Raw genomic sequence first — 12,227 nt, forward strand, 5'->3', positions numbered from 1 at the left:
TTCGTGCATCTTGTAACCTCTTGTCTTAAGAAAGAAATTTCACTGTCTCTTTCTTGCAATTGGGACTGAAGCCTTTCAACCTCCGAAAGGAGACTTGCAGACAGGTGGTGAAGCTCATCAAACTTACCTACAGTTACAGCAAGCTTTTTCATAACCTTACCACGAGAGGAGTCAAGACTTTCAATCTCCTGAGTCTTCTGCTGAACAACCTTCTCAAGTTCCACAATCTTATTTGTCAGCTCTTCCATTTGCATCTCTTCCTCATCAAGTGCATGCATGAGTGATTCGATTTCTACAACAAACCATCAGGTCCAAGATATATTAAGTTCTCATTCATACAACAACAATAACGAAGCCTTGTCCCACTAGGTGGGGTCAGCAAATTCTCATTCATAACCAAAAATAAATAAAATACATGTTTAATACTGCAATTCGTTGCTTTTCCTGCAGCTCATTTACTCTCTCTTCCAGTATCTTCCTTTCTGCCTCAATTACTTCCACCTGTTTCTTAAGATTGTGCTCTTGAATCTTAAGAGATTGAAGATCTTGAGAGTAACTGTTTGCAGAAGCTTCAGCATCCTTGATCTGCTTTACCAGCTCTGAGCAAATCCTCTCTCTTTGGACATCCTTCTCCTGAAGCTCTAGCTGTAAATTTGTTATAGTAGCCTTCATTTCATTATGATTAGCATCTGAAAATCCAGTTCTTATAGTAGCAACACTTTTTGCAGCCATCAGCAATCTATCTACGAGGGTTCTGATGCGTTCTTCAGATGTTCCATCGCCAAATGATGTCAGCATCAAGTTAATCCCTGGATCTGATTCAACCTTATTTCCAACCAGTTCAGCTTTTCCATTTTCAATTTCATTGACTGAGCTGATACATGCTTCACAAAGGTAGTCAATGCTCCCGCGTAATGCAACTAGTTCCCCATCTTGATTAGTAACTTTTTGCTTCATGGCTTCACACGACTCTCTTTGGATAGTCATTTCTTTTTCAATACTCGCCATTAGTTCAGACAGATTTTTGTCTTGCTCCAGCATCAAACTTGAGTGGATAGTTATTCTTTCCTTAAGAGAACCAATCTCTACCAATACCTCTTGCAGTTGACTCCGAAGAAGATGGAAATTTCCAACTGTGTCAAAATCAGATCGAGAATCTGAAGACAAGGAGCTCTTCTGGAGAGAAATGTCACAATATTAGGAAGAACAAATTCAACAAAATAATAACAAGAATTGCAAGTAAGCCTTATCAGAAAAATTAACTAAAAGATAAACCAGAAATATGCAAGGAATATAAATGAGTCATAAAGAGAGAAGAGAACTGAGTTTCAAGTTGCAACTGCATCAATCCATTTCTATTCTATTTACAATTATAATAAAGATAAAAATCTCTACCTCCATTACGGACTGAGATCTCAAATGGGAAATATTTTTGTACCTGAATTTCTAACTGGTTATAGAAATTTCTGAAATCTTGAGGAAATGGGTTAACAAAACCACATGCAATAAAGAAGTTATTCAAAGTAATGCCTACAAGTTAACAATAAAATGTATGCAGCAAGTCAGCGTCTACTGAATACAAACTTCTATCCTTTTCTGGGATAGAACAAAATAATCTTTCTGGCTCTGAAATTTGTCACCAGTGCTCAGTTTATTCTAGTTTGAGAAGTCACAACTCAGAAAAAATCTAAATCAATTAAATGATAATGCATTACAATGGTTTGAGATAACAAAAACAGAGAGAATAGAAATCTCAAACATGCAGCCAAGTTGTAATATCCCTATGCATCGTATATCAGACCAAGAAGCTCTTTCAAATAACCATTCACAGAACAACAGAGGCTAGGAACATATCCATAGTATTGCATGCTTATGGACAAAAGCATGCAGTTGGGGAGAGAGAAAAAAAGAAAAGGAAAAAAAAAACATTGCATCTGAATGGTAACACATATATCAAAGTATGGAAATGAACCTAACGGCCCATTCAAATAGCATTAGATGGAATGGCAAGCACCCCTGGGAGAGGGGGGAAAAAAACAAACAAAACATACAAAAAAAAAGTACAAGAAATCAAATCTACACAGCTTCACCCATCCAGTAACTGCTTTCTAATTTAAATTTCTAATTGCTTTAGCATTTAAAGAAGTTGCTTTAGAAAATCAAATGTAATCAAAACTAAGTGCTAAAAAAATATTTTCTAATGACTGGTTTGAGTATCCATATGATAATAATACCTTAGTAATAGATGACCAAGGTGACATGCCATTATGTGTTTTGGCAACAGATGAATCCAACATATTTGTAGCATTGCTTCCTTTTATGCATGACTTGAGACCAGCCTCCAGATTCTGAAAAGATTCCAAATCCATGGAGAACGCACTAACCAGTAAATGCTGTATCTCACCAAATCCTGTGCAGAGTTCATTCATGCTAGATTTTAATGCCGTCAACTCGGAAGAATGGTTCTTTTTTCCCTCCTCATGCAAGGCTGACAACTTTTGAAGATGTGAAAGAGCTTCCAGTTTGGCAGCCTCAAATGAATCCCTCTCTTTCCTGAGATCCACAAGCTCAGCATCTGCCTTTGCAAGCTCCTCCTGAAAAGCATCATTTCTTTCCTGAACCTCATTCAACTCTGCCAACAGGAGCTCTGCTGCTCTTTTAGATTTCCTGGATTCTTGTTCTAAAGAGGCAACAGTACCATGCAGATCAGAGCAAAGTTTCTCAATGCATTCCAACTTCTTGATTGGATCACTTATATAACCCTCACCACCAATCTCAATCTCACCTAACTTGTTCAAAATCAGGTTCAAAGAATATTCTTTCTCCTGCAAGTGGTGCTCAGATTCTGCCAAGTGGTTCTTCAGATGTATAATCTCAGATTCAAGAGCTTCCAATCTATTTGGGTAAGTTGACAAATGACTTAACTTCTGAGCATGCTCAGCCAGAGTATCTTCCCTATTACTGATCTCAGATTTCAACTGCGTAATCTCAGTAGTCATCTCTTCAATTGTTTGTTTAAGACTGTCTCGGTGTTGGACCAAAGACTTCCCTTTCCTGACAGCAACGTTTAATTTTTCTCTAACAGAAGCTGACTTCTGCTCCTCCTGATTAAGAAGCAATTGCAACTCCTCAATTCTTTTGCTCAAAGCTTCAACTTCAATGGATAAAGACATTTGCTTTTCCAAAGTTTTCTCTCTCTCCTCCTTTGCATGCTCCAATTCACTCAAAGCCTCCTCCAGATCTTTCTTATATCTATCAATATCTGCCTCCTCCTTATCATGCATATCTGTACTTCTTGCCTCCAGAATAGTGGCACCATCTTGTTGTGAACTGTCACTAGCAAGTTCAACCACATGCATCAGTTTGTTTGATTGAAGACTTGCTTGGTTTTCTATAAGCTTTCTCAGCAGTTCTTCCAAGGAATCAATATTTGCACTTCCGGAAACCAGATTTTCTGTTTCAGATTCTGGCAACACATCACCAACTAAATCATGCAGTTTCCTGAGTTTGACATCAATGGTGAAAATTTGTTCTTCAATTGTATCTTTCTTTGATTGAAGGCTGGCTTGACTTTCTACAAGCTTTCTCAGCAATTCTTCCAAGGTATCAATATTTGCACTTCCGGAAACCAGATTTTCTGTTTCATATTCTGGCAAGACGTCAAAAACTAAGTCATGCAGTTTCCTGAGCTTGCCATTAGTGGTGAAAATTTGTTCTTCAATTGCACCTTTCTCGGATTGAATACTTGCTTGATTTTCTATAAGCTTTCTCAGCAGTTCTTCCAAGGAATCAATATTTGCACTTCCGGAAACAAGATTTTCAGTTTCGGATTCTGGTAGCGCATCACCTACTAATTCATGCAGTTTTCTGAGCTTCCCATCAATGATGAAAATTTGTTCTTCAGTTGCATCCTTCTTTGCTTGAAGACTAGCTTGATTTTCTATAAGCTTTCTCAGCAGCTCTTCCAAGGAATCAATATTTGCACTTCCAGAAACCAGATTTTCAGTTTCAGATTCTGGCAGCACATCACCAACTAAGTCATGCAGTTTTTTGAGCTTCCCATCAATGGTGGAAATTTGTTCTTCAATTGCATCTTTCTTTGATTGAAGGCTTGCTTGATTTTCTACAAGCTTTCTCAGCAGTTCTTCCAAGGAATCAATATTTGCACTTCCGGAAACAAGATTTTCAGTTTCGGATTCTGGCAGCGCATCACCTACTAATTCAAGCAGTTTTCTGAGCTTCCCATCAATGATGAAAATTTGTTCTTCAGTTGCATCCTTCTTTGTTTGAAGACTAGCTTGATTTTCTATAAGCTTTCTCAGCAGTTCCTCCAAGGAATCAATATTTGCACTTCCAGAAACCAGAATTTCAGTTTCAGATTCTGGCAGCACATCACCAACTAAGTCATGCAGTTTTTTGAGCTTCCCATCAATGGTGAAAATTTGTTCTTCAATTGCATCTTTCTTTGATTGAAGGCTTGCTTGATTTTCTACAAGCTTTCTTAGCAATTCTTCCAAGGAATCAATATTTGCACTTCCAGAAACTAGATTTTGTGTTTCAGATTCTGGCAAGACATCACGAACTAAGTCATGCAGTTTTTGGAGCTTACCATCAATGGTGAAAATTTGTTCTTCAATTGCATCTTTCTTTGATCGAAAACTTGCTTGATTTTCTATAAGCTTTCTCAGCAGTTCTTCCAAGGAATCAATATTTGCACTTCCAGAAACCAGATTTTCAGTTTCAGATTCTGGCAGTACATCACCAACTAAGTCATGCAGTTTTTTTAGCTTCCCATCAACGGTGAAAATTTGTTCTTCAATTGCATCTTTCTTTGATTGAAGGCTTGCTTGATTTTCTACAAGCTTTCTCAGCAATTCTTCCAAGGAATCAATATTTGAACTTCCAGAAACCAGATTTTGTGTTTCAGATTCTGGCAAGACATCACGAATTAAGTCATGCAGTTTCCTGAGCTTGCCATCAGTGGTGAAAATTTGTTCTTCAATTGCACCTTTCTCTGATTGAATACTTGCTTGATTTTCGATAAGCTTTCTCAGCAGTTCTTCCAAGGAATCAATATTTGCACTTCCGGAAACAAGATTTTCAGTTTCGGATTCTGGCAGCGCATCACCAACTAAGTCATGCAGTGTCCTGAGCTTCCCATCAATGATGAAAATTTGTTCTTCAATTGCATCCTTCTTTGATTGAAGACTAGCTTGATTTTCCATAAGCCTTCTCAGCAGTTCTTCCAAGGAATCAATATTTAAACTTCCGGAAACAAGATTTTCAGTTTCGGATTCTGGCAGCGCATCACCAACTAAGTCATGCAGTTTCCTGAGCTTCCCATCAATGATGAAAATTTGTTCTTCAATTGCATCCTTCTTTGATTGAAGACTAGCTTGATTTTCTATAAGCTTTCTCAGCAGTGCTTCCAAGGAATCAATACTTAAACTTCCGGAAACAAGATTTTCGGTTTCGGATTCTGGCAGCACATCACCAACTAAGTCATGCAGTTTTCTGAGCTTCCCATCAATGGTGAAAATTTGTTCTTCAATTGCATCTTTCTTTGATTTAAGACTTGCTTGATTTTCTACAAGCCTTCTCAGCAATTCTTCCAAGGAATCAATATTTGCACTTCCAGAAACCAGATTTTGTGTTTCAGATTCTGGCAAGACATCACGAACTAAGTCATGCAGTTTTTGGAGCTTACTATCAATGGTGAAAATTTGTTCTTCAATTGCATCCTTCTTTGATTGAAGACTAGCTTGATTTTCTATAAGCTTTCTCAGCAGTTCTTCCAAGGAATCAATATTTGCGGTTCCAGAAACCAGATTTTCCATTTCAGATTCTGGCAACGCATCACCAAGTAAGTCATGCAGTTTTCTGAGCTTGCTATCAATGGCAAATACTTGTTCTTCAAGTGAATCTTTCTTTTCCAATATATCCTTCAAACTAGCTAGTTCATTATGCAACTTTTCATTCTCAAGTTCTTTCTTTTCCAGTATATCCTTCAAACTAGATATTTCATTATGCATCACTTCATTCTGATATTCAGCTTGCCCAACCTCCATAGATAGTTTCTCACATTCAAACATCAGTACTTCCAGTTTTTCAGAAAGGTGCTCTCTCTCAGTTGTAAGAGATCTAAGGTCTGTCTGAAGAGCAGACACTGTCCTTTGAGACCCTTCAAGATCAGAATTTAGCAATCCACAATAGCTTTCGTATTTTTCAATCTTAAGCTGCAGAGAATCAACATGATGATTAGCCTCAGCAAGTGCTCGTCCTACCCATTCAATTCTATCCTCCATTTCCACAGACCGTAAATGTGAAGGCATATCAATCCTGTCTACAAGCTCTTCCCATCTCTGAACTATGCTGTTTCTTTCCATCAATGACTGCTCCAACATTTCATTTTGCTCAGCCAGACCAAAATACTTCTTGTGTAACTCCTCAAATTTCTTTCTCAGATCATCTCCATCTAGTGGGACAAGACTGGCTTGTAGCTCTTCTTGTTGCTGCCGTACATCCCCTGGATCTGACTGCAGCTGACTATCATCTTTCCGGGAATCATCCCCTGAATCTGGTGGCAGCTGACCATCATCTTCCAAGGACTCTCTGGCAACATAACCAGCATCAGCGTATGAAACTCCTCCTGCAGATTCCTTCTGCTCCCAATCATTCATAGGCAATGAGTTACTAGCAACTGACCTAGCCAACCAATCAATCTTTTCAATTATATCTCCTGAATGAAACTGCTCTGGGAGATCTAGTTCTTCCAAAACCTCTTCTATCCTCTGAAGCATTGAATCTTTAAGAAGAAATGACTCTCTCAAGGAATTAGATGAATTACGAATATATGAAAGCTCGGATTCCATAGCTTCCATGCGCTCACCAGCCTCTGCGTAGGTCTTAAGCTTTGTTTCAACCTCATGAAGTCTAGCATCTTTCAATTGCAACTCCTGCATGCATCTCTCCAGTTCACTAGATGTCTCAGCCAGAGACTGCTTGAGGCCATCCCGCTGGACAACCAAGCCTTTTCCCTTGGCAACTGCAATGCTAAGTTTCTCCCGCACGGAGGACACCTTTTGCTCTGAATATTCAAGTTCATTTGTTTTCTCATGCAATTCAGAACGAGCAGCAGTAAGAGCTTCCTCAGCTTGGTGTAAGATTTCCTTAAGAACAAGGATTTCATTTTCTTTCTCAAGACGCAGTGTGTCTAGATAATGCATTTGGTCCTTCAATTCAGCCAATTCAGTCTCGCTATATCCATAGCCTTCTTTAGTCATGTGTAACTGGATTTCAGCATCTCTGGTTTTCTGCAGAAGGCTAGACACTAATGAATCCAAGCATGAAAGAGGAGTTTTATTTCTTTCAATCTGCGAATGCTCTATATTCAGAGCGCCGGCAAGATCTTCAATTAACTTGCTAACAGAGTCTAGATCAAGACACTTAATCTTCAGTTCCTCCACTTCTGACTTCATCTCATTGTTAACAGACTCAAGCTCCTGCTTTTCAGTCAATATATCCACAAGACATCTCATGATATTCTGATAGCTATCATAGTTAAGGAGATCAGGCAGTGCTTCGCTTTGTACATCTATCTTCTCTTCACCCATAGATCCACTATGACTGAGCAGAAGTTTCCACAGGTCATTGTATATCTTGTGCAATACACCAACGGCCAATTCATTCCGTCCAAGCAGATCCTCACATTTCATATTCACCTCTTTAAATGATGAGCAGATTGTTTCATGTTCCAAACAAGTAGCTTCAAGTTTCTTCCGAAGATCAAAAATCATTTTAGTGGCTGCATTAACAGAAACTGCTAACAGATTATTGATATCCAAGTTATCATGAGCATCAAACGAGACGGCTGAGGATGTTTCCCCAACTGATTCATTCAGCTTGCTAACTAATTTAAATATATCATCCATAATAGTATTCCACCCTTGCTCGAGCACCATAGTTCTTTGAGTCAACTCCTTCTGCAAATTTTCCAGTTGATCACCAATAATAGAAGACATCTCATTTGAACTTTGTTTCACATCGCAGATTTCAGTATACAATTCACTAACTTTTGACTGAAACTGCCCAAGTTTTTCATAAAGTTCGTTATTTTTGGCTTTGAGTTGGATATCTTCTTGTTTTAAAGCTTCACAGAGTTCCTCAAGATGACATTTCTTTTCTTGAAAGTCACCCAGAAGTTGTTTTGCAGCTTCACATTGAACTGTAAGTTCAACATTGGATGCTTCCAAATTTGAACAATGTTGTTTCAATTCTTCGAACTGATCTTTGAGATCACGGTTCTTTGCATCACCAATTTTCCTACCATCACGCTCCCCCTTGAACAACGCATCTGCACTCTGAACATGCCCCTTCCACTCTGAAAGCAATTTTCTCATGTTTCCAGTTTCCTCTTTGGCAAACATAATAAATGATTCTGATGACGAATGAACTTCATTTGAATCCCTTACCTCCATCTCATGTTCATCTTCATGTGTTTTTGATACTGCAGCTGGAGAAACTTGTTCACCAGACCTGCCGACTGATTGAAAATGGAACTCATTAGTTGCCTGTTCAAGCTTCGCCAAAATTTTCTCCATTTCATTCAAGCAAGTCTTCAACGAAACAAAACCAAGAGAATCATCAAAGACTTCGTTTCCAACTTCTATAACTCCCATGGAACTCTTTAAGTCGGATAATTCAGTTGACAGCCTCTTACTTTCACCTAGATGAACCTCCTTCTCATTTGGAAGTCTGATTTTCTCAGAAGACACCAACTCAAGATTTTCATTCATACCCTTCTTTTCAGATTGTAAGCATGAGATCAAGCTTCTACAGTCGGACAAATCTGCTGACAGATTCAATGAATCTTCTTGGGAGACTTCACAACTAATCTGCAGCTCAACTACTCTGGCAGAAAGAGTTTCAACCACACCCTTGGCATCATTAAATTGGTTTTGCAGTTCAACACACTTTTGGGAAACATCTTGCAGTTCAGCACGGCAATTAGAAAGCTCTTCAATAAGGAGTTGATTCTTCTCGTTAACTTCGAGATGAGAAGCTCGGAGCTCAGATACTTCATCAATGACCTGGGGATGTTCATTGTCAGCCTGCAGCTGTAGCTCCAAGTGTTCACCTAACTGCATGTCAGATATACTTTTCATTAAAGTTGAAAGGAACAATTCTTCTTTAAGTCTCTGAAATGCTTCTGAAAAGTCACCATCAGGTAGAGTTGAACTAGTGGCTAGAGGATCTGCATCGGAAACTTCCCTTCTTGACTTGAGCAAAAAGTAAAACTCGTCTTCATTAAGCCCCCTTATAATTTCAGCCAGCACATCTTCATTAAGATCTTTTATAATTCCAGCCAGCTTCATGAAATCAACTGTTTTTGCATCAAAACTATGAGAGGCATCCACTGGCCTGGCCAAATTAACTGCGTCATCTCCCATTGACAACTCATGATTTGGATCCAGAGCTATAGATCCAACAGGAGTGCTTTGCTGATAAGGCTCCTCCTGAAGTCCTCTGCCATGTCCACTATGAACCTGTTCAACAATCTGTTCTTGAATAGGCTGAAGCTGCATTTCTTCATGGGATGAACCTGATAATATTTCTCCCTCCAGATTTTTCACAGAAGGACCACCAGTTGCAATATCATCTCCCTGCCCTTGATTAGAAGTCAAATGCTTATCTGGCATAATGTCTTTAGGAGAGGAAACAACTTCAACTGACTTGCCCAGTTGTTCTGTTTTATGAAATGCCTCCTCCACATCAGTGCTTTGACCAGATTTCTTTGTATCCAAACCATCAGCATCCTGCATTGCCCCTACCCAGCAACAAATGAGAATATAAATTATAAAACAAATACACAAATCAATATTCCAGCCTGCGCAACTAATACCTTACTGCCTAAAAGTAAACGTATAACATTGTATTAAAAGGGAGAGTGAAAGCCCACAAGAGAGAGAAAGAGAAGGAGCACAAACCTAAGTTGGTTACCTTATCTTCCCTTGTTTGCATCAAGGATGTAATGGTCGTATCTTCAGATAAAAGCAAGGATACTTCCCTGCTATCACCCTCTGCTGTGACTGGAACAGTCTCGCCGACTGCAGTTGCAACAATGGCAGGTGCAGACTCATGATCATAAGTTGGTCCACCTTCAGGACCCAGGCTATCTGTAGTTTTCAAAGATATATCATCAGCCACAGCAGCATCAACATTCTGAGCATTTTTCCCTTGTTCGTGGAAAGACAACTCAGAATCTTCCTTACCGACCTCCTGAGCCTCGGCACCTGGCCTTCTATCCGATTCCAGATCTTTCTGTTCGTCTGAAGTTCGCAAAGAAACATCCTCAGCCACATCAGCACCAACATACTGAGCACGTTTCCCTTGATCTTGGGAAGACAGCTCAGAATCAACCTCAGGGCCCTCCTGAACTGCAAGGGCTGACTTTCTACCAGAATCCAATTCTGTTTCCTCATCTATAGTATTTGTAATAGCCAGTGGTGATGAATCAGCAGATGGATCAAGATTGTCAAGAGTTAATGAGTTTGGTGAAGACTGGGACTCTAATAATTCCGCGCTAACGGCATTAGACTCATTGTCAGTTTCAACATTTCCATCTGTAACCTGAGATGATGTTGTTGACATAGAAGGACTACTTTGTCCATCAGTGTCGTCCTCAGGTATTAGATTTTTATCAGATTTTTTTGATTTCCCACGGCTACTACCACCTTTACCGTCCTTCTTCTGACGGAATTGTTGAAGCTGGAAATAAAAACACAATAATAAAATTAAGAAACTGCAACCACTCAACTCCATTCATTAATGCCACAAGGTCATGTACTATTATTCACTTTTCTTATGTTGATTTTAGGCATCTAAAGGGAATGGTGAACTTTACAGAGTAAGGTGCAGGTGGTAACTGCCAAAGTGCCAATGAGAAAATCAAGGCACTTAAATTCCTGCATATCCATGATACATTATGCAAAGAGCTCGTATATTATGAAATCTTAAACTATTGGTTTTCTCATCCACGTTTATCAATTCTGCACATTACTCTCCGAAGCAAACCCTTTTACTTTGCAAGATCCCAATGTAAAATGATTTTCTACTTTTCTAATTCCAACTATGCAATCATCCAACACCAATTTGAACAACCTAAGTGCCCAATAACAATAAAAACAAGCAATGCAGCTCAATCTTATTCAAAACTAAACAAGCATATAAACTTATCCGAGCAAAAATTGAGATTCTTGATGATGCATATATACAAAATAAATCTAGAAATAAAAATCTGTACCCTCTTCTTTCCGGCTGCGAGTAGATCGGTACGGCTCTTACTTCTGTCCATTCTCCGATCCACTCTGCGATCCACTCCGTTATTGCTCCCCACTGTAACAGCAACAATCACCGCACCCAAGCCTTGGAAACCATTTCTATACCTTATTATCCTGCTCCCGCAATAAATAAATAAGTAAATAAACAAATAAATAAAATATTCATACAATTAAGAACCTGGAATTCTCAAACACTCGCGTTGTATTTTGAAGATTCGTTGTTTAAATGATTGTATTCTCAAAATTAATATGAATAGCAATCTGATTCGAAAGAAAACGTTTCAATAAATTGGAAATTAGATAGTAGAAGAAAGAAAAAAATAATAAAGAAATGAAATAAGGCAAAGAAGAAGGGACCTGGATTAAGGGTTGGCCAAAGGTAGACGACGTCGTATCGGGCGTCCCTTGGAATGTAAAGGAGTGCGTGCGTTCTTTTTTCTTCTTCGTCTTCTCTCTTTCTGTTTGCGTTTGTGAGAAGGGGGTGAGAGAGGGTTGCTGGTGGTGGGAGCGTAGCGTCTCTCTTCTGAGATCTAAAGCACAAACGTAAGCGTTATTTTCTCCATTGGTCAAGTGTCAGAATCACACAAAACACAAGCAACATCAATTTTTTTTTTCATTGAATTAATGATAAATAGAAAAGGAAAAATAATATATCATATTTACAAAGGAAAATATTTAATTGGTAAAATATTTATATAACTAACAAAAAAAAATTTTTGTCTATTTTTGGCCCACTCTAAATTTTAAATATTAAATTTTAAAAATATTATTCGTACATTAAAATTAATTATTAAAATTAGTTATTAATATATTTGTGTATAAATATATGTGTAATTTAATTTATTTTTATTGTATATTTTATATTTTAATATATATTTTACGTTAATA

The 12,227-nt window shown here is 38.3% G+C and overlaps 1 protein-coding gene across 1 annotated transcript; it reads right to left on the reverse strand.

Moving 5' to 3' along the window:
• Positions 1–390: 390 nt before the first annotated feature.
• Positions 391–11,895, reverse strand: LOC107495236 (uncharacterized). Its single transcript, XM_052263132.1, has 5 exons — positions 11,697–11,895; positions 11,303–11,453; positions 10,000–10,767; positions 2,235–9,815; positions 391–1,176 (listed from the first exon to the last, which is right to left on the reverse strand). Exons 2-5 carry the CDS (start codon positions 11,351–11,353, stop codon positions 391–393), a joined length of 9,186 nt encoding a protein of 3,061 aa, XP_052119092.1. The 5' UTR covers positions 11,354–11,453; positions 11,697–11,895.
• Between the last annotated feature and the right edge of the window lie 332 nt (positions 11,896–12,227).

This window comes from Arachis duranensis, chromosome 6 (assembly GCF_000817695.3).
Source record: "Arachis duranensis cultivar V14167 chromosome 6, aradu.V14167.gnm2.J7QH, whole genome shotgun sequence".
Lineage (NCBI taxonomy): Eukaryota > Viridiplantae > Streptophyta > Magnoliopsida > Fabales > Fabaceae > Arachis > Arachis duranensis.